The 23,486-nt window shown below is 44.5% G+C and overlaps 1 protein-coding gene across 3 annotated transcripts in view; it reads left to right on the forward strand.

Annotated features, from left to right (window-relative positions):
- Positions 1-23,486, forward strand: part of ANKK1 (ankyrin repeat and kinase domain containing 1) — a 62,774-nt gene that overhangs the window by 12,227 nt on the left and 27,061 nt on the right. For all 3 annotated transcript variants that reach the window (XM_075604040.1, XM_075604039.1, XM_075604038.1), the window contains exon 2: positions 6,088-6,382. In XM_075604040.1, the coding sequence (XP_075460155.1) occupies positions 6,088-6,382 (295 nt within the window). The remainder of the gene's footprint in view (positions 1-6,087; positions 6,383-23,486) is intronic.

A 23,486-nucleotide genomic window follows, 5' to 3' on the forward strand; every position in this document is an offset into this window, starting at 1 on the left:
GGCCAACTCCAGTCCTCAAGAGCAACCACCAGGTTAGGTTTTCAGAATATCCCTGCTTCAGCACAGGTGGCTCAGTCAAAAACTGAGCCACTGATTGAGCCACCTGTGCTGAAGCAGGGGTATCCGGAAAACCTGACCTGCTGGTAGCTATTGAGGACTGGAGTTGGCTACTTCTGGTCCAGAAGTTCCAGACCCTGTAATCTAAACCCATAGCAGTCATTAGCATATATGATTATCATAATACCCAGGTATCTCAGCTGTGCCCACTTGCTGTGCACAGGTCTCTAGCCACGTGTTGTTTCCCGCTATTACTGGGGTGCCACTGGGCAGTGGCACCTTCTGCCCCCTTCCTAGCGGTGACTCACTTCCTAAATATTCCCCCAGCTGGATTTTGGAAAATTACACTCTCTCTCTCTGTCCTTACCAAACCGGATAAGTAACTAGGCACAGGGCTGGTTGAGCAGGTTGGGGCGCTATGTACATTTAATTACTGAACCTTTGCAGCCAAAACATTGTTTGGAATGTGTTCCCTTATATACTGTATACACACTTACAGAAAGATTTGTAAGAGCTGGCACTCGTAGGAGTCACTGTACTGGAACGCGATAATGGCGCTGCAGCAAATGCTGTCAGGAGAGTAATCCTGCAGTAGATCCTGTGTTGGAACAGATGGGACAGAAACGCGTAGGAGGAATATGTTACTTCAATAAAGACACTTTTTTCTTCAATTTACGAGTGCCCACCTTTCTACTTTTGAATCTTACATTATACTTAGCAAATCCCTTATACCATGCACCATGTCCCAAATTCCTTATACAATGCTCCATGGCCCAAATCCCTTATACCATGCACCATGTCCCAAATTCCTCATACAATGCCTCATGGCCAAAATCCCTTATACAATGCACCATGTCGCAAATTCCTTATACCATGCACCATGTCCCAAATTCCTCATACAATGCCTCATGGCCAAAATCCATTATACAACACCCCATGGCCAAAATACCTTATACAATGTCCCATGCCCTAAATCCCTTATACAATGCCCCATGGCCAAAATCCCTTATACAATGCCCCGTGCCCCAAATCCCTTATACAATGCCCCATGCCCCAAATCCCTTATACAATTCCTCGCAGCCAAAATCCCTTATACAATGCCCCATGCCCCAAATCCCTTATACAATGCCTCATGGCCAAAATCCCTTATATAATGACCCATGCCCCAAATCCCTTATACAATGCCCCATGCCCCAAATCCTTATACAATGCCCCATGCCCCAAATCCCTTATACAATGCCTCATGGGCAAAATCCCTAATACAATGCCCCATGCCCCAAATCCCTTATACAATGCCCCATGCCCCAAATCCTTATACAATGCCCCATGCCCCAAATCCCTTATATAATGCGTCATGGGCAAAATCCCTAATACAATGCCCCATGGCCAAAATCACTTATACAATGTCCCATGCCCTAACTCCCTTATACAATGCTCCATGCCCTAAATCCCTTATACAATGCCCCATGCCCTAAATCCCTTATACAATGCTCCATGCCTTAAATTCCTTCTACAATGCCCATGCCCCAAATCCCTTATACAATGCCCCATGCCCCAAATCCCTTATACAATGCCCCAAATCCCTTATACAATGCCCCATGCCCCAAATCCCTTATACAATGCCCCATGCCCTACATCCCTTATACAATGCCCCATGGTCAAAATCCCTTGTACAATGCCCCAAGGCCATCGTTATTGAGCAGTCTTCTGCCAAAAACACCATCCAAGCAGCACTGGAAGACACATACAGTCTACTGACTTCAATGTTGTAGGATGTCTTCCCGAGCCGGATGCTGCCTTTGGGCAGAACACTGCTTAGTAAATATGGCCCTTAATACATGCTGTATCCCCCAGTGAGTCCTGGAATCATAATACATATTTTCTAATTAATAGCCCAACATACAGATTAAGCTGTCATTGTGTTAGGCAAATTTCCATTTGCATGATGCAGTTGAAGCTCTCTTGAGCACGTTGAGAATAGATGGTCTTGATTAGTTGGAATTAGATTAGTTGATTAGTTTAAGATGTTTTTTTGTTTATAATCATGTCTTAACCTCTCAGGAGACCCAGGGAGCATTCCTAAGAAATTGTACGGATGTCTTTACAGAAATGCACCAGAGGACATATTTAAAGGGTCAGTCTCTTATAGGACAGAAGTTAGAAGTGAAGTCCCGTGGGGGGAAGGTGTAGGTGGTGCACAGCTCCGTGAAAAAGGATAAGACTGGATTGCTTAGATCATTTAAAAAGTTATTTTATTAGGCAAACATAAAAGTGAGGGATAACCACACAAGTAAACTCTGACGCGTTTCGCCTGTAGTCTAGCTTTATCAAAGAGTACCTTTTATCAATGAGTACCTTTTATCAGAGTACCTTTTGATAAAGCTCGACTACGGGCACAACGCGTCAGAGTTTACTTGTGGGGTTATCCCTCAATTTTATTTGTTTGCCAATGGCCCAATAAAATATCTTTTTAAATGATCTAAGCAGTCCAGCCTTATCCTTTTTCATGGGGCTGTGCACCACCTACACCTTCCCCCCACGGGACTTCACTTCCGGCTTTCGATCTACAGCAGGGATCACGCCTACCCAGACGCTGATTGAGGAGGCTGTAAGTCTTTCTTGATGAACATTTACACGTTTTTACTCCAGGACGCCTAGCCTTAAATGTGGTATATAGCGTGTGGGGGTCCAGAGCCTGTCGTGTGACATCCGATGGTCACCCCCCTTTTATATGCATCTCACTTTGCTGCCTCTTCTTACATAGGGGTCCAAGTAGCTTGACTTGGCATTGTTAATTGAACAGCCCGACTGCAACCGGATAGAGTGAATTGTGCATATTGAAATGTGATTTATACATATCCATTCTACTAACTCTGAAGCACTGGTCATTTGGGGTTCATTACCCTGGCTTTCTTAGGACAGAAGTTAGCTAATGGCAGTGACATGTTTAATGTCACTCATGGCTGCGTGATTGATGCCTTTTTTTACCTAATAATATTTTGTTCATATTTTTAATTTATGAAACATGGGCTAAGAATTTTGAGGGGGCTTTTTTTCTGATATCACTGTATGTTCTGCAAGTGCATCCACAAGCAAAACCCTCACTCCTCGCCACTTATAATCGATAAGGACTGGGTAAGATATGGGTAAAGTATTGATTTCAGTGTCACGGATGCTCACTACAACCTGGACTGGACCGCGGGGCTGAGGTGGGGAAGATATATAACCACCGCCCTAAGCCACGGGGGTGGGTCCGGATTGCAGGGTCGTGAACTTTTAGCTGGGTCAGGGTAGGAGAGAGAAGAGGGTAGTGGGTACTTGCCTATGGTCCAGGGTTGGAGAGTGTAGAATGGTCGAAGTCCGTAAGCCGTAGTCGTGGAGTAGAGAGTGTAGAAGTCTGTTAAACAAGCCGTGATCCAGGGGAACAAGAAGTGACAGGTCAGGCACAAGCAGGGTCACAACAGGAATAAGGATACTGACAGGAACAGGTACTCGGGCTGCAAATGAGCACGGTGCATAGGAAGGTCTATGCTCAGCAACAACCAGAGGGCAGAGTGACCCTAAATACCAGAGGGAGCCAATGAGAGGGAGGAGAGGAGTGGTCAGACATATGTGGACCGGTGATAGGCCGAGTCAGGGTGTAGCTCAGGTGTAGCCCACCTGAGATTAGTGTAGGCATTAGAACAGATGTTGGTCCCTTTAAATGGTGCACGCGCGTACGCCCGAGATCGGAGTGTGACGCGCCGCGATGCGCGTGCAGACGGGACCACCCGCACTCCCCCGGAAGGCGGGAGCGAGACGCTAACGGAGCTTGAATCGACGGAGGAGTGGGAGACCCGGGTGCGTGAGCCGCCATGGCGGGACACGGACGCCGGTAGGTGGGACGGTGCGGGGACGGTGCGGGGACCGGAGGTGCGGGCCTGACATTCAGAAGTCTCCATTAAGAGGTTATGATTAGGTGATTATTTATATATATATATATATATATATATATATATATATATATATATATATATATATACTTTTTTTTAAATTATGGGGATTATACATACACAGATTATGGCTTTTATAGAGGTGGTCACACTTGCTGATGATCAATTAATCAAGGGCATTTGATTAGCAGCACCTGTCTGCTACTTAGCATCTTAATTCCTATGGAAGCAGTAAGGGTGTACTTAGTTTTTCACACATAGCTTCTCCATTTTGGCTTTATTTTTGTTAAATAAATCATGACACGGTGTAATATGTTGTGTTGTTGTTCATCTGAGGTTGTATTTACCTAATTTTAAGACCTGCTGAGGATTGTTATTATGTCCAGATATGTAAAACCATGGACTTCAAAGAGGGTGTACTTTCTTTTTCACATGACTGTATATATATATATATATAGCAAATAAAAAGATCACTTGTGAGCACACATGTCTTAGACAGGTCTGCAACATATATATTTATTATTATTATTATTAATGATTATTCATTATTAATTGGTAAGCATAGGTAGTTTTAACCGGGACTGTCCTATAAGAAGAGACCACCTGATTCCAGATATATTTTATTATGTTCTTCTATCCTGTGAGCCAATCAGTAATAGTGATTAGTGTATGAAAGCAAAAAGAAAATATGGGTGTGCTCGAACAATCAGCTATCACTATGGATATCCCTGTCGGGGTTAACAAGGATATTGCATGTATGTGTATGTGTACAGTATATCAAAAGTGAAATGAATGCGTAATGACCCGGAATGAGGGTCCGACCGAAACATATATTGGGTGCCAATTGGAATATAACCTGAACCAAATAAATGTCAGCCTAAATGAAACAAAAAACAATGAATAATAGATGAATAAAAACCAATAAAAAACAAATTGCTAATGACATGAACCAAATGGGGAGTTAATGGAAGGGTCCCAATCAACAATAATGGTGTATAGTATTGAATAAATGCTATGTCCTATTATCACAAGCCCAAAGTCCAAATTCGTGCCTTTGAATGCAGCTTCTCAGTGTAGGATAATCAATCCTTATGTCAACGATACCTCCAAAAGAAAAAATAGAGAAGCGCAAAATGCCTTTATATAATAAAAAGATGGGCAGAAAATACCAAAACAATGCAACAATGAATAATCAATGATATGTTGAATAAAAATAATGATGAAATGTATGGTAAGCTTTAAGAGTGATAAAAACAAAATACTTTGCCCTATGGGTGTTCCTGTGTTCCTGCTGTTTGTTGGCAAATTATGAACCCGTCCTATCTTGCACTGTTGATGAACCCCCTCTGACTGTGGTAGGTGCGTCTTTGCTTCAGACGTCGCGGGGTGGTCGCCCGCCAATCAGTACCGCAGCTTGTGAGCTTGGCCGGGATGGTGGTCTCCTGGGTGGATCTCCTAGTCGACTCCCCTCCTTGCGCTGTCTAGCTCCGCTGTGGCTGGCCAATGCTTCTCTCCCCTCTCCGTACCGGCGGAAGTGACGTCAGACCAAGACGGAATTCTGGTCTAATGCTGTCATCAGTTTGTGCTTCGGGACTCGTAGGGTCTATCTCATTACAGCAGGAACAAGTGAAAGGCAATCAATAGTGTCCAAGTGTTTACTCAAATGGTGACCCTCTATAGCCCCTCCTCCTACGCGTTTCTCCAGTACAACTGGCTTCGTCAGGGATTGTTTTTATCACTTTTAAAGCGTACCATACATTTTCATCATTATTTTTATCAACACGTCATTGATTACTCATTGTTGCATTGTTTTGGTATTTTCTACCCATCTTTTTATCATATAAAGGCATTTTGCATTCATGCTGTTTTGCGCTTCTCTATTTTTTCTTTTGGAAGAATAGTGATTAGTGACAGTCTCTGCAGCTTCTACTTATTGGCACCCATTTTAAATCTCACCAAATTCTTTAATGTTGGGAATATCTCCTGCACTAATTCAACCAATGTGAAAAAATGAATAACACGGCTTCCTTCTTTAACCAAAAACACAACAAATGCAACAAAACCGATCTTTGACCTTCCCCCTTCATTGTTTCCACAGCTCGAGCTACAACTGCCTGATAGAGGAAGCGACCAAGATGGAGAAGATAAAGTTCAGATACATTGTCCAGCTTTACGGCATTTGCAGTGACCCGCTGGGGATCGTGATGGAGTTCATGGAAAACGGCTCCCTGGAGAAACTACTCCCAACGCACGTCCTGAGCTGGCAGATAAAATTCCGCTTCGTCCATGAGATCGCCCTCGGGATGAACTTTCTTCATAGTATGAAACCTCTTCTGCTTCACTTGGACCTTAAGCCTGGGAATATCCTTCTGGATGAGCATCTACATGTCAAGGTAGGTTGTTGTTTAATGAAGCTTAGCTTGGTCAAGTCTTCTAAGCAGGGAGCAGGTCAGCTTTTCAGTTCCTTCTTGGTTCTTTGGGTACCCCCTGAACGTGTCCACCGCGTTATGGGTTCCGGCCTCCCAGAGGGAACCCCATGAGGTATAGTGGCTATATCACGCCCTTATTGCAATTGTTCTCCAGGAGAGATCATATCCTGACGCGATCTGATATGGCAGAGGAGGGCTCCTAGTCTTCCGTTTTCTGGATTTAAGTAACGCCGCGAGTTTGAGTGGCCTTGGTACTCTGGTGCCGTGGCCCCTCCAGCCACCAAAGTGTTAATATACTGCAGTTATTCTAACCCATTGAGCCATCATGGCCGATTCCTGCAAGATCCTTACAAAACTTCCTTGGATCTTTCCACGTGGGAGATGCCCCCCAACCCCCTGAAAATCCATGCATGAGATAGAGCAGCATGTCAGATACATTCAGACAAAGTTTTCTTTCCAGTCTGATGTTGCCACCGGCCGAAGTTGAGAAGAGGTTCTCTGCAGTTTTGCCACTGGCCATTTGGGGATGGGGGGTAGGGGATCGATAGGATAATTTAAACAATGTACATATTATAAAGGGTTATACATTTTAGTCAGGTGTGGACTGGCATAACCTTCCCTAGGCAATGACCTGATTTATTCTTATATTTGACATAGCCATCACCAGGAAAAGAATATGTATATTATTGTATTTGATGCACTTATGAATAAATGCATTAAAGTGTCCGAGCTCTCCTGAAACTAGATAATGGCGTGTGAGGTCCCTATTTTATTTCTATCATTTAACAAGCATACTGTATGGGGCGTTCAAACACTTCCATTCACAGAGAACATACAGCTACAGTGTATGTAAGATCCAGTCCAGGTCTTGTGTAAACTAGTGCGGGACTCCATTTAAAGCTGCCGTTCCACCTATGTCCTCCCCCCCCCCACCCCCAGGTGGGAAGTTGGGCATCTCCGGAGCTGAAACACGTTCGTTTCAGCACCAAAGACCCCCTCCATCCCGAGATACTTCCCTCTGTAGGCGCTTCCCAGCTGGGTAAACTACTTGGAGGCTTAATTCTCCCGCAGCGCGGGGTGGAAATAGGAAGCCGTGACATCATATGGGGCAATTTGCACCTCCATGGAGCACCGACAACATATGGGGAGGTAAGTTTATCTGGGAGCGAGGGCTCCCCGGGGGAATCAGACATATGGGGAGGTAAGTATCTCTGGGCGTTGGGGCTCCCCGAGGGAATCAGACATATGGGGAGGTAAGTATCTCTGGGAGCGAGGGCTCCCCGGGGGAATCAGACATAAGGGGAGGTAAGTATCTCTGGGCGTGGGGGCTCCCCAGGGGAATCAGACATATGGGAGGTAAGTATCTCTGGGAGTGGGGGCTCCCCGGGGGAGTCAGACATATGGGGAGGTAAGTATCTCTGGGAGTGGGGGCTCCCCGGGGGAATCAGACATATGGGGAGGTAAGTATCTCTGGGCGTGGGGGCTCCCCGGGGGAATCAGACATATGGGGAGGTAAGTATCTCTGGGCGTGGGGGCTCCCCGGGGGAATCAGACATATGGGGAGGTAAGTATCTCTGGGAGTGGGGGCTCCCCGGGGGAATCAGACATATGGGGAGGTAAGTATCTCTGGGCGTGGGGGCTCCCCGGGGGAATCAGATATATGGGGAGGTAAGTATTTCTGGGCGTGGGGGCTCCCCGGGGGAATCAGACATATGGGGAGGTAAGTATATCTGGGCGTGGGAGCTCCCCGGGGGAATCAGACATATGGGGAGGTAAGTATCTCTGGGAGCAGGGGCTCCCCAGGGGAATCAGACATATGGGGAGGTAAGTATCTCTGGGAGTGGGGGCTCCCCGGGGAATCAGACATATGGGGAGGTAAGTATCTCTGGGAGTGGGGGCTCCCCAGGGGAATCAGACATATGGGAGGTAAGTATCTCTGGGAGCAGGGGCTCCCTTGGAGAATCAGACATATGGGGAGGTAAGTATCTCTGGGAGTGGGGGCTTCCCGGGGAATCAGACATATGGGGAGGTAAGTATCTCTGGGAGTGGGGGCTCCCCGGGGGAATCAGACATATTTGACAAGTTGGCGTTGGCATTTGGCCACCAAGGGACCCTTTGCTGCCACTGCTCCGCCGCTGGACACTCGGCCACCGGACGTTTACATCATTAAGGTAAGTTAATTTAAGGGGTTTTAGCGGTTAGGGTACAGGGGTTTTAGGGTAAGGGGTTAAGGTTTTTAGGGTAGGGGATTAGGGTAAGGGGTTAAGGTGATTAGGGTAAGGGGTTAAGGTGATTAGGATAATGGGTTAAGGTGATGAGGGAAAGGGGTTTAGGATAAGGTGTTAGGGTAAGGGATTAAGGTTTTTAGGGTAAGGAATTAGGGTAAGGGGTTTAGGATAAAGGCTTGGCATGGGGTGTAAGGGGTTTTAGGATAAGGGGTTTAGGGTAAGGGGTTAAGGTTTGTAGGGTAGGAGGTAGTGTTAGTAGTAGAGGTTAAGATTTGGGTTTTTAGGGTAAGGTTAGGGGCTTTTCTTGGCGGGGAAACGGTCGTGACCAAAGGTCCTAAACCACTGTTAGGTTCAGAGCTGGGGACACCGGCTGCCCACCTAAGGGGGATATTTTTTGCATGGAATGCTGGTTCCATATCTCCCTCTGCCCTGGACTGGAGAGCGTATATAAGGCACAAGCGTTCTATTTCTCTGTTCTGCTGATATCCAGCACACAGGGCAGACCTGCAATTAATACATCAACGTATTGTGTTACTCGAGCCTGCGAGTCTCCTTGACAGTTCTCATGAAAGATGGAAACATGACAGCACTTATTTTCAGCTGGATGAATGTCAGTGCCCTCAAAAGTGATATTGTACAATTTTTGGTTCTTTGATGATGCTATTCTGAAAATGTATTTTTATCGTGGTGTGCCCAGGGGCATTACCTTCAGGCTGAGCATCTGGACAGGCATGTATCATGATTTCTGTTTCAACCTTTCACCCGCATTCTGTATATTTTGCACTTATTCCCTGACCTGTGTAAGTCTCAGAAACATACCACTTAGATTGTAAGCTCTCCAGTGCAGGGGTCTCCTTTTTTATTGTTGGACTTTGTTACACCTATTGTATTATAATTCCTTGTACTGTATCATCTCTTTGTAGAGCGCTGAGTACACTGTGCGCTCTCTAAATAAATACTGATATGCATCCATACATATTATCTCTTCCAGGCTAAAACCTGCGAAATTTCAATTATGACAAACACAAATCGTTGCGGCTCAGCCATCTTACAGGGCATGTTATATCAACGTTTAAGTGGCGGCCATCTTTGTTGTTCCGTGCAGATCTGCCTGGGATCCACGCCGTGGCACTTCCCAAAACCACATTTTCATTCTTTTTGTTGTGAACTTTACCAAATGTAAAAACGTCCCCGTGTGGCGTTGTTTCCTGTTACAACCGCCCTGGCGAGGTATTTGTTAAGGAGAATTTCAATTATGTTCAACAAACATGACTTACCCACGCCTGGAGCTGGACCTCTCTCCCATTCCCATTAAACACACCATGCAACGTCTTGGGAGAAATTCATAGCATCAGCTTTTATTTATTACAACAGGTAAATATCTCATATTTATCCCGTAATAGGGACCCAGGCAGATTGCTCTGCTCACACCTACCGGAGCTCGAGGGATACCCGAACCTCGTGCTCATCTAGCCCTTAGTACCTTAGTCTGAATGCACCAAGCCCCCATCAGAAGGTCTCCACCACACCAACCGAGCCTAGTCTGGAATGGTAGCGCCTTCCCCAAATTCCATCTGGGAGGTCACCAGCATTACGGCCGCAGCAGCATGGAATGGTAGCGCCTTCCCCAACTAAAATACTTCCGAGGACTGAGACCTTCCTCCGTGAGCCAATATTGACTGTGTCCCTCTCGCAGAGTAATATTAATCCCACCACTTGCAAGGTCATTTAACAAGCCTTAAACTGGCCTTGCGAGTCGCCACTGGCCTCCATGCCTTCTTCAGCACACCTTGCCGCACTAAAATAAGAATATCATTCCCGATATCCAATGGATGGACCTCATTCTCTCGAAACAGGCCTTACAGCCCCGCTTCTAGGTCCTCATGCCTTGCTGCAATTCCCCCTAAATTCAGCACAAATGCCGCCATAGCCTTATTTATCTTCCTCCTCGATCTGTCTACCACTGCATTATTTCTGGCCCCACGACAGCGCAACCTAGAAGATAGTCTGGTCAGAGGTATCATCACATGTCTAAATCTTGTCACAATCTTCCCTATGTCCTGCCGCATGCTCCTCATTAAAACTAATGAATGGACCAATGCCAGATCGTCCCCCCCACATGCAGCAAATAATGGTCCTAAACATCTTGCGCACCCAAAACATCTTGGCCACATCTGCCCCTATCCCATACTGCTTCTCTCCTGGCCTGCGTTCAGCTCTCTTTCCTGCCCAGTGACCATAGGAATCCCCGCACAGCCAGACTTCCAGAGGGGTGTGACCTGGACACAAACAAATAACAAAATCAGCCACTGAGCTCTTTTAACAGTTTGTACAGGGTCTAACATAACTCTTAAATCATCTTGATAACCACCTGCCCAACCTTATAATAGCTGCCTCCCCTAGGCCTAATCTTCAGACACCACCCCAATTCGAAGAGAATGAGACTTCATTATCAAGTCCCCAAACTTCTGCACATCTTTTCAGAACCCTTCTAAAGTGGAAACAGGACACCGCTGTCCTATCCTCATGTATCAGGAAAGAAGGAGCACCACCCTGAGGCCTACACTGCCCTTACTCCCTTACCCGCCTTACAGGACAGATTATACTGCCCTCTAACCCCCCCCCCCCTTTTTCTATTTCCCGCCCGTTCCATTTTAGATCTCCTGATTCTAAACCTCACAAACCCTGCATCTCACCCCAAATCCTCTCCTTTCAACCCCCCCCCCCCCCACTCCCACCCCTGTCTTTCTTTGAAGTGCTCACTATCTCACTATTGCATATGGCCCAGAGGAAGGCCAGGCAAAAAGCTATGCCAAATAACTACGCTTCATAATTAGAAAACACACGCTTTGCGTGCTGCCCCTACAATTCTTTCCAGCATTGCTTCCAAAATCGGGGCCCTACCATCCTTGGATTTGTCCCCCCTCTGCCAACGTGCCACTACTCTGCATGTTACGTAATGCTTAGTAAAGTCAGTGTCTCTCTTCAACTTTAAGAAGGAGGCGCCTGCTAAAAAAGTTTCTATCATTGAGTCTGATCCTCCCAATTCCCGTTTCTTTACCAGGAACTATAACATTTTATCCCTGGTTCCTCTATCATTACGCCCTGAGGCCTTGGTTCTTCCCCATCGGCCCTTAACCAGGCCCGAAGGCTTTTGATACGGTTCCACACACAAGGTTGGTGTACAAAATAAAGCAAATTGGACTCAATAAAAATATTTACACCTAGAAATCAAAACTGGTTGAAGAGAGTTGTAATAAATGGAACGTTTTCATGTTGGGTTAGTTTTCAGGTTGGGTTAAAGTTGTTAGTGGACTACCTCAGGGATCAGTACAGGGACTCCTGCTTTTTAACTTGTTTATTAATGACCTTGAGGTTGGCATAGAGGGCTGATGACACTAAATTGTGTAAGGTAGAAGAATCAGAGCAGGATGTAATTTCGCTCCAGAAGGTATTGGAGAGACTGGAAACTTGGACAGGTAAATGACAGATGAGGTTTAATACAGATAAATGTAAGGTTTGGGAAATAAGAATAAACAGGCAATTTACAAATGAAATGGGAATTGTAAGGAATCGGGGAGCATGTCCCCCGCGGCGTGTACCCTCCTTACTGCTGCTCCACAAACCACGCGCTTCTTACAGAACACGCGTGCCCACGGAGACCTTTCAATGTTTCCACTGAACTTGGCTCCACCCCCTGCTTGCGACGCATGTCCGCCACGCACGGCACGCACATGTGACACGCGTGCACCGCTCCCCAGCTGCGGGTCAACCTTCATTATCACTCCCACCTGTCTCCTGCACCTCGCAGCCTATCCCTGCCTCCGCAGAGGCCTCTCCTCCGCTCCACCCCCCTGTCTCATTGGTCACATCCCTTCATTTATGCTCAGCCATTCCGTTCATTCTTTGGCTGAACATAGTTCATGGTAGCCTTGTGTTTCCACGTCCCTGTTCCTGCTGCGTTTGTGTTATACTTTGCTTTGCTGTCTGATCTCCTGTGTACCGACCTGGCTTAACTTAGGACCCTTCTCTGGATACCGACTCGGCTTGACTGCGGACCCTTCTCTGGATACTGACCCCCCGGCTTGCCTCTGACCTTCTGTACATCTCCATCCCTGACCACAGCACTCAAACAAACTACTATCCTACCGGCTTCTAACTTTGAAAACAGCACACCGGACCCCGACTACTCACCTGACTCCGACCTCCGACACCGGCAAGTATCAAGACTATCTATCTTCTCCAATCCCGACCCGGCGTCCTTGACTATCCACTCTCCAGACGTGCCTCCGCTGCTGTGGGTGGCGCAGTATATACTTTCCCACCTCAGTACCGCCTTGTTCGTGGTGAGCGCAAGTGTTATAGGAATAAATTAGGAGAATCCTTGATGTAGAAGGATTTAGGAGTGCTTGAAGACAGCAGGGTTAGCAATAGTGCCCAAAGTAATTCGGTAGCTGCAAAGACAAACAAGATCATATCTTGCATTAAACTGGCAATGTATGGAAGGGAAGTAAACATAATTATGCCCCAATTATGCCCCTTAATAAAGCATTAGTAAGACCACATCTTGAATACAATTTTGGGCACCACTCGATAGAAAAGACATTATGGATGTAGAGAGAGTGCAGGGAAGAGCCACCAAATTAATAAAGGGGATGGACAATGTGATTTTGAGGAGAGGCTAGCTAAATTAGATTTATTTACATTGGAAAAGAGGCATCTAAGAGGGGATATAACTATATACAAATATATTCGGGGACAATACAAGGAGCTTTCAAAATAACTATTCATCCCAAAGACAGTATAAAGGAATCAGGGTCATCCCTTAAGGTTGGAGGAAAGGAGATTTCACCAGCAACAAGGGAAAGGGTTCTTTACAGTAAGTAGTGTCGGATTTAAAAAAATGCTGCCCATGGATACTTTCCTCGTGCCACCCTCTTCCACCTGCGCCAGTCTGTCCCATTGCCATGGCAAAGTGACACCCCGTGACGTCATGTTGCCGGCCATACATGCTCGATTGGCAAGAACCAATCGCGCCTGAGCGGGCGGCAAGTGCTGATTGCACATGCCACCCCCAAATTCTGCCTCCCCCAAATGTTGCCATCCTGGGTCTGGGCCTAATGGGAAATCCGCCACTGACAGTAAGGGCAGTTACAATGTGGAATTCATCACCCATGGAGACTGTGATGGCAGATGCAAAAGATTTGTTCAAAAAAAGGTTGGATGTCTTTTTAGATGGGCAAGGTATGCAGGGATATACCAAATAAGTATACATGGGAAGGATATTGATCCAGGGAGGAATCTGATTGCCAATTCTCGGAGTCAGGAAGGAATGTATTTTTCAACTTATGAGATATAATTGGATAATATGTCACTGGGGTTTTGTGTTTGCCTTCCTCTACTGTAAGAACGGATATAGGATAAAGTATCTGTCATCTAAATTTAGTATAGGTGGAATTTGATGGACGTACTGTATGTCTTTTTTCAACCTCATCTAATGTGTAACTATGTAACTGTGTAACTATGTAGCTGTTGTTACAAAACAATAGCTCTTGAGAGTTACAGTGTATCAGACATATGATTGCCTATTTAGATAATGATTTAGCATATGAGTCTTTTAAATAAAAATTCCAGATAGGAAGTAGAAGTTATTAGCCCGTATCTCACAGTCACTTCCCTTTTTACACTGATGTCACTAAGAGGAACTGAAGGAAAACAAAGAATTTAGCTTGGAAATTAATTGAACAACTTCTCTGAATGCACCAATAATTTCAGCGACTAGACAGGCCCTGCTCCACTAAATGTGTCTTTTAATTAAAATAGAGGAGGGGTGCAATTCAGTGAGAAGTTAAGCGTGTCTATGAAATAAAATTATTGTTATTATGATGGACCCACAAAATGCAGAACCCTATGTAGTTCACACTAAGAGGAGACCTCCTAATGAAATAGTATGAAAACAAGAAAACTGTATTATAAATATAAAACTTTTAAAAACATTTAAAATATTAAACCTGAGCACAACCTGACAATTAGTATAATCTACCTATTGGTAATGACTGAACGGGTTATATGGGGCCTAGATACAGATACAAATACTTCTGATCATCTGAGGGAATGCCCACCCCGAAGAAGCTTTGGTCAGGAGTGAAACGCGCATCGGGTTATTGTGAAGTCTCATGTGACTCCAACACAGGGACAGAGAAAAAGTGGCATTCAGGCACCAAACGCGACCTCTGTCTCCCTGTGGTCTAAATTGAGTTAAAAAATAAATATAACTAAATCGAGGCTAGAAATCTAACCTTTATAGCTACCATTTAGCCATTATTGAGCAATAGCAGCAATAAACATGAACGCTGCAGTATGTAATTACTAGCCAGTCATTCTTACCTTTATTCATAATCAAATCAAAAGCTGCAATGCAGAACAAGCTGCATGGATTCTCAGAGACGGAATACTAGCTCTGCCCCTGTGGTTAACTCTATTAAACACATATTGTTTGTGTGGGAATAAGTGGTTTACTCTATTAAACGCTAAGTTTAAAAAACAAACTTATACAACAGAATCCACCTCGGGAATTAAGTTTCAGAAAGTGTCACTAACATTTATGTTGGAATGTGTAGTAGTAGTTAGTTAGCAATTGGCACTTCCATCTCCAATTTATTTCGAGCTGTAATAAAAAGATAAAGTGGCTCTTAAAATAGCAACAAGTCAGGCTTAGCCGCACCTATCTAGGCTATTATACCGACACTTTTAATCATATACTAGCTAACATCCTGACGCCATAGTTTGGGAGTATCTCTCCTCTCTCTCTCCTTAGGATTTGTCCCCACTGGCTGCTGCGGGGACACGAGTCGCCCCTCAATGGCGGCCGCCGCATTATGCGGTGCGTTTTTCAGACTCACATTAAAATTGTGATTAGATGTAGCGACGGAGCGCTAGGCCACACCTTCAGCCAATGAGGGCGAACCTGCTTGGTGACATCATGGCCGCGCCCCTGTCACCCCCCCTCCCCCCTTCCCGTCTTTGCTCCTGCAGCTCACTGCAGACCGGGGAATTCGGCTGCCCGCGCCGCCAGCCTGGCAGGCGCACGTGCAGCGCAGGCACTGGGGCCGCAGACTTATGTGTACACTTACACGTGTTGTTTGTCACGTTAGTCTGACTCTAATCACTTTGTTTCGGTTTTAACCCCACGTAGGGTTTATTTTCACCGCACCACCAATAGCCCAGAGAAGTGAGCATGATAATTCTCATGGCAAGAAATAGAGACGCAGAATTTCAGGTTTTAGTCATTTTAATAGAAAAGCTCGAATCTACAGATGCAATATTTCAGCAGCTAGTTTATCTGCACTATGGCTACTTTGTTTACAGGTACAGTATCTAGGCCCCATATAACCCGTTCAGTCATTACCAATAGGTAGATTATACTAATCATCAGGTCGTGCTCAGGTTTAATATTTTAAATGTTTTTAAAAGTTTTATATATAATACAGTTTTCTTGTTTTCATACTATTTCATTAGGAGGTCTCCTCTTAGTGTGATATGGAAAATAGCTGAAGCGCTCAAATGCAGGTATATCTCAAAATGATAATAAGCCAGACCACTGTACCAGGGTACTAACAATTGATATAGTACCTATTGTGTCATATAATGGGTACTATCCTCCTGAAGACAGGTGGTGTGTGGTGCAACCCACTCACCATATGTCTCATTGGCAGGTTCCCCTGAAAAATATGCAAATACTCACATCCTGGTAGGGCAGGCAGGCAGGCTGTGCAGCTACTCAATGCAATACAGGGAAAAGGGAGACCAAAAAGCGCACCAGCACAAACGGAGCAGGAAAAAACCAGAACAAAAAAATGATTAAAAGGGCACTTTAATGTGGCAAAAGACCCATCCAATGCATTTTGAAAAAGAACGCTGCGACGTTCGAAATGCATTGGATGGGTCTTTTGCCACATTAAAGTGCCCTTTTAATCATTTTTTTGTTCTGGTTTTTTCCTGCTCCGTTTGTGCTGGTGCGCTTTTTGGTCTCCCTTCTCCTCTTAGTGTGAACTACATAGGGTTCTGCATTTTGTGGGTCCATCATAATAATAATAACTTTATTTCATAGACACGTTTAACTTCTCACTGAGTTGCACCCCTCCTCTAGTTTAATTAAAAGACACATTTAGTGGAGCAGGGCCTGTCTAGTCGCTGAACATTGTTGGTGCAATCAGAGAAGTTCTTCAATTAATTTCCCAGCTAAATTCTTTGTTTTCCTTCAGTTCCTCTTAGTGACATCAGTGTAAAAAGGGAAGTGACTGTGAGATACTGTACGGGCTAATAACTTCTACTTCCTATCTGGAATTTTTATCTATTTTAATCTAAATAGGCAATCGTATGTCTGGTACACTGTAACTCTCAAGAACTATTGTTTTGCAACAACAGCTACATAGTTACACAGTTACACATTAGATGAGGTTGAAAAAAGACTACATATAACCCGTTGAGTCATTACAAATAGGTAGATTATACCAATCGGCAGTTCGTGCTCAGGTTTCATATATTTTAAAAGTTTTTTTTATTTTTTTCATTTTTTTACTCAGATTTTCTTGGCAACTTTACAACTTTAACATGCATATGAAAAATACAACAGCGAATGGGTTAAGGGCTACAGAAATAATAAAGGGATGCAATGAATAGGGTAAGGGGTGGGGCACACTCATTTACATACCAGCATTATGTATGTTCTATAATAGAATAAAAGAAACATCATTAATGGGGCAGCACTTATTTGTAATTTTTTTTTAAAGAGTTTTGTATATAATAAAGTTTTCTTGTTTTCATACTATTTCATTTGGATGTATCCTCTTAACATGCACTATGTATAGTAGGCTTAACACAGGCGGGAGAGGGAGGAGCGGGTATGATACCTTTTACTGCACCAACAAGTAGTTGATATGTTACAAGCTTCACAACCTCTCGGGGTCCTTCATTGGGTAACCCCGACCCTGGCAGGCTCAGAAGCTTCTAACAGATCTACTACTTGTTGGTCCAATAAATAGTGTATTGCCCCTACGCCCTCTCCCTCCTGTGTTACTACATGGAAGAAAGGGAGCACATGGTGACCGACCCTTCTTTGCCTACATAGGGTTCTATCTTTTGTGGGTACATGCACAAATAATGTGACTAAGGGCTATATTTACTATGAAGTGTCACTCCATACAACTTACAACGCTAATTAGTACCTCCCAACACAGGCCTACATTTATATAGTATTAATATGACGGAGACAAATGTATTTAAACATTGAGACCATCTACAGACGTTTTAATAACAATGTGACATCATATTAGCTACTATATCCACACTATAACCATATTAAATATAAAGAACAGCAACACCCAAGAACAGGCGTGGCCAACTCCAGTCCTCAAAGGCCACCAACTGGTCAGGTTTTAAGCATATCCCTGCTTCAGCACAAGTGGCTCAATCAGTGGTCAGGTAGTTGACTGGCCAACTCCAGCCCTTAAGGGCCACCAACAGATGAGGGTTTATGGATATCCTTGCTTCAGCACAGGTGGCTCAATCAGTGGCTCAGTCAACGACTGGTCAACTCCAGTCCACAAGGGCCACCATCAGGCAAGATTTTCAGGATATCCCTGCTTCAGTGACAAAAGTAAAACATGAACAAATCTGCGCTACTTATTATATATAATTAATGTGAATATAATTAACCTTCAACCATTACCATTTAGTAATGCGTGATTACTCAATATAACCTATAATGTGATAAATATACAGTGATATATCAGTGCATAGTAAGTATAAAACCATAAAGTGAATAGTGATGTAAGGTAAGGAAAAAACCTTAATAATAATGATAGTCTGCTGCTGTGTTGCTTCATATGGCTCAGCATCAACCAGCACATCTTTAACTTGACTAGTATCCTGTTTTAAAAAATGCCTCTTTAATGTTAGCGCCACGGGAGACCAGAAATGTTAACACCTTATTTTTACCCTGATCCTTTGATTGGGCAAAGCGAGATGTAGAATAAATCGTGATTTATTTACAACATGAACATACACAGCTTGATCGTCGAAATACTACGAAATAACACTTACTGTGACGGGGCAAAACGAAATAAAATGTTCCTGGAATGAAATTCACAGAAATAAAGTCTCTAGGAACCAATTCCCAGGTGTGGGGTTGGTGTGCAAATAGAGTCGCAAAACAGTCTTTGGCTAGTGGCGCCGCTCGCAGCCACTAGTTCTCCGCGAAGATCCTTTCGTTTTCCCGCTGCAGGATTCGTCTTGGATTCCTTAGTTCTTACGAACTATAGACTTGTGTTACGATGGGATAAAGTTTTGAATCCAGCTTACATGAATCTTTCTACCGCATGATGAATCTTAGGTGAATCTCACTCCCGATTGGCTGCACAGACTTTTAAAAGAACCAAAGTCCTATCTCTATATTCTGCAGCCAATCGCTGCGTGGGAACCAAACTTCCCACCTATGGCAAGGTTGCCAGGACTTCATGGAACCGGGCAAAGGGGCTTCAAGGTATGCCAAGGGCATGCGCGAACTTCGCACCTGTCCCGCTTAGCATACCTAAGCTCTCTTCCCCCGGTGACATCTTGTCTACCTTCCCCAAGACATCTGGACATATGCCAGGGGAACACTGTTTACATCTCCCCCTCCCCACTTAACACTTTAATATGCGGGTCCTTTGTTAACTCCGGACCTGGTCAGATATTCTGGGACCATCCCCGCATGGTACTTTAGAAGTCCAGGGTTAAGTTATGCGTGACTCACTTGCAGGGATGTCCTGCCATATACCTTTTGATCATGGTACTTGTGAATCAAGTGTTGCCGCTGCTCTGACCGCCCAAATGTAAATTCCTTGGTTCTTATACTTTTAATACACCTAAAAGAGGGGGACTTTCATTCATGACTTTTCATAACAGTTTATAAAAGTTGACTATAATCATTCTAATGGTATACCTCCAGCTGCACGCACAGCAAAAATCAAAGCGCTAGGACATTCCTAGCCAAAGTTAGCTCACTGCTTATACGCTATGCAGCAAGCTGCCGTGTTTTAAAAACTTTTTTCCTTTCTGCGGTTGGCAGGGAAACACTGTTGCAAGGCACACACATGATACATAACTGATACATCACTTGTTACAACACTTATACAGTTTTACTCAGAGTATTAATGTGGTCAACTTATACCAAGCGGGACACACACTGACAATTATAATACATTCACAGGGTCGTAGTCATTACTGGGCTGCAGAGCTGACACTTCACATTTTCCCAATATGATTCAGGGGCACCCAGCCGGGCATAATACCTTTATTTACTGGCTTGGGTACCCCTTCACCATCACAGGTTTCTAGTGAATCCATTCGGACCACATGGCTTTGAAACGAAAGGCCTTTATTAGTACAGCCGTTTGATCATTATTTAATGATATTGAGGATAGATTAAAAATGGCATTTTCCGCCACCCTCAATCCTCCCATTTCCGATCTTTTTGTTTTTGAATTGGTCCTCCCCCCCTCTCGTTCCTCTTCTGGTGTATGACACCTTTCCCATCCCATTTTCCCAGCTTCAGCAGAGGTGGGTCAATCAGTATCACAGTTAAAGCCTGAGCCTCTGATTGAGCCACATGTGCTGAAGCAGGGATATCCAGAAAACCTGACCTGTTGAAGGGTCTTGAGGACAGGAGTTTAGAAGCCCTGGTCTACGGAGTATGTTGGGCGGCTGACACAGTGGAGGAAATGCAGCGGGTGGCAGTGCTTGATCACAATGGTTAGTGCCTCTGTGTGTGTGTAAGGGGGAGAAGTGGAATTGAAATGCTTCATTGGGAAGGTGTGATTGTAGATTTGATGTGACAGTGTTGAGATAAGGTGCTGGAAGTACACTGCTGCAGACAGTCATGTTACAACGTCAATTAGTACATTCTGACACTACACAACTGCAAGGGTTAATTGTAGGTGACAGGCAGGTCCATTTCAGTCTCCTCTCGCTGCATGATTTAAGCATGGAAATGACTTTGTAATCTGTAGGAAGTAAGGAGAGATGATGAATATAGAAAACGAGATAAGAACTTGGGGGTTGGGAAAGTAACAGCAGATCTGGAGTTCGTTTTCTGGGTCCTCTTCTGAAAAATAATACGCTGTAACAGGGAGAAAGAACATGAATAATAAAGCACGCGACGTCCTCGGAAACTTTGTTTCATCACAGAAATAACATTGTTGGCTTCTAACAATGATGACAGTTTCTGATACTCATTACACTCTATGACAGGCATGGCCATCTCCCGTCCTCAAGGGCCACCAACAGGTCAGGTGATCAGGATATCCCTGCTTCAGCACAGGTGGCTCAATCAGTGGCTAATTCATTGACTGAGGATATCCCTGCTTCTGCACAGGTGGCTCAATCAGTGGCTCGGTCTCTGACTAAGCCACTGATTGAGCCACCTGTGCAATAGCAGGTGTCATGCAAAAATCCCCTAAGTCTACACTTATTATTTAGGCAAACGCAATCTGCAGAGAATCTTTACTGCAGCGGCCGCTTGCAAGAGCGCATCTAATACAAAGCAAACATTTCTGTCTGACTGACACAAAACGCACCGTGGACTTGTTCCAAAACAGTCTATTTTGTACCCCAAAAAGAGGGCGGGCATGCATAATTTCATATGTCATTATTGGTTATACATTTGCTATATATATATATATATATATATATATATATATATATATATATATATATATATATATATATATATATATGAGAACAAAAAACAAACAAAAGCGCAAGCTCCATAGCACGTAACTGAGTAAAAAATAAGGTACATTTATTTAAAAAATCAGCAACCCATAAGAATGTGCACTTACAGGATTTTAAACAGAACCATTCGTGGGAGAGAAATCTCTATTGTGGTCATCTGCGGTGGTAGGGTGAGTCCCAGGTTTGCAGAGTGGATGTAAACAGCCCAGGTTCACCATGAATTGGCAGCAAGATATAAAGGCATCCAATGCCTGCACGTCCTTTGCTCCCTCATACAATGATTGCTAACACTTGAAATTACCGCCAGCCGGAGCGCAGGGAAGCCAGGGACTCCAAATACACCAACACAAACGCGATGACGTCACAGCTCTACGCGTTTCGTCACACTGCGGCGACTTCGTCAGGAGAATTGTGATTGTTTTTTTTTGTTTTTGTGTTGTCTTTGATATATATATATTTATATATTCTAGTGCACTAAACAGAAAACAAACGTATGCTACCTGGCAATCTCGTCTTCCCCCCTTTAGGCAAACAGCTACATATCTCTTGCCTAGCTCTACAAAGGAAGAATTAACAGGTAAGAACTGAGGGGTCCACCTCAGGAAAGAAGCACAGAGCCAGCTATTATAAAGTGACAGAAAGTTCAGAGAAAAAAATTTATTTCAAAGGTCTATTTTACTGCTACCCAGAATGCACTGTAACACAAAGCATGGCTTTCCTTATAGTAATACATAATATCAAACAATATCCACAATATTATACTTCCACACAGGGATATCCTGAGCACCGCACCTGCTGGTGACCCTTGGGGACTCCCTTGCCATGTGACCTCTAAACAACAATAACAGACGCTGCAGTAGTTTGGGTATGGCCCTGACCCTCCCCTTTGTTACTCTGTAACAATGTTTAAAGAGACCGACAGAGACAATAAAGCACAAAACCAACTTTTTCCTATCTTAGCATGCTAATGTGGAACAGGTTGTTGTTAGAAGTGTGTAAAGGGTGATACTCAGCATCATTAGACACAGTTGCAGTGGAGATAAGAGAAAGAGGCGGGGAACATTGTTGTTTTTTTTTTTTTTTTTTAACAACCTTGAGCAATTTTATTTTGTGTATTTTTAATAATAATAATAATAGTTAAATTTTTGCGTGGCTTCTTTACTTTAATGTAATTGATGGTATTGTGTGTTTAAGAAAAACAACGTAGCCACTAATTTGAGTAGCTCAGTTTGCGTGAGAAGACACAGCCATTGAAATCCCCCTTATTGTTTTCTAACATTTTGGAAGATTCCCATTGGAAATCTTATACGTTGCATTTAAGCCACAGACTTGCCAGGTGTACCGTCAAATTCAGGGACATAAGTATACGCCCTTCACCAAAACCCATAATACAGGCACAACTATCCCTAGGACGCGTTACAGAGGAGTAGAGAGAAACACTGCGCTAGGTGAATTACAGCAGGAAATTCCGTACAAATACACAGCCGTTAAATGTGGTGTATTTCAGCTTCAAGCAACAGGAGTCCACGACAGCTTAGGCCTTGGGCATGGTCAGCGCTTATGCGCTGACCCGTGCTGAGGCGCGCTGCTGCTCGGCAGTGAGCCCCTGCAGCCGCAATGAGAGCGGCTCTAGCAGGGGCTCGCGCAAGCGTCCGCACGCTTGGGGAAGCGTGTGTCTCACAGAGGTTTCAAATTTGGTGCTCGCCGGAGCGCAAGGCCGGTCACGTGAGCGGTTCGCCCAATGAGGGCGAACCAGCTCCGTGACGTCACTGGCCCGCCCCGACACGCCCACGGACGGCGCGCTGTGTAAGGCCAGAGGAAAGCACCGCTTTCCCTGAGCCTCAGCGCGCCTCCGCCCGCATTAATTCACTATGTCCCAGGCCTTAGAGATTAAGCAAAGACATTGGCCCATACTTTCTAAGCAGCCTTCTGCCCCAAGATACTTTCTGGAGCCGAGAGACACTTTACAGCTGATTGACTTGAATGGGCTGTACTGTGCATTCCATCACTGGAAGGTGTTTTATAGCTTAAAGCTGCAGACCAAGCAATATCCTACATGTTGTTTT

The sequence above is a fragment of the Ascaphus truei genome, chromosome 6, assembly GCF_040206685.1.
Source record: "Ascaphus truei isolate aAscTru1 chromosome 6, aAscTru1.hap1, whole genome shotgun sequence".
In the NCBI taxonomy this organism is placed as follows: Eukaryota; Metazoa; Chordata; class Amphibia; order Anura; family Ascaphidae; genus Ascaphus; species Ascaphus truei.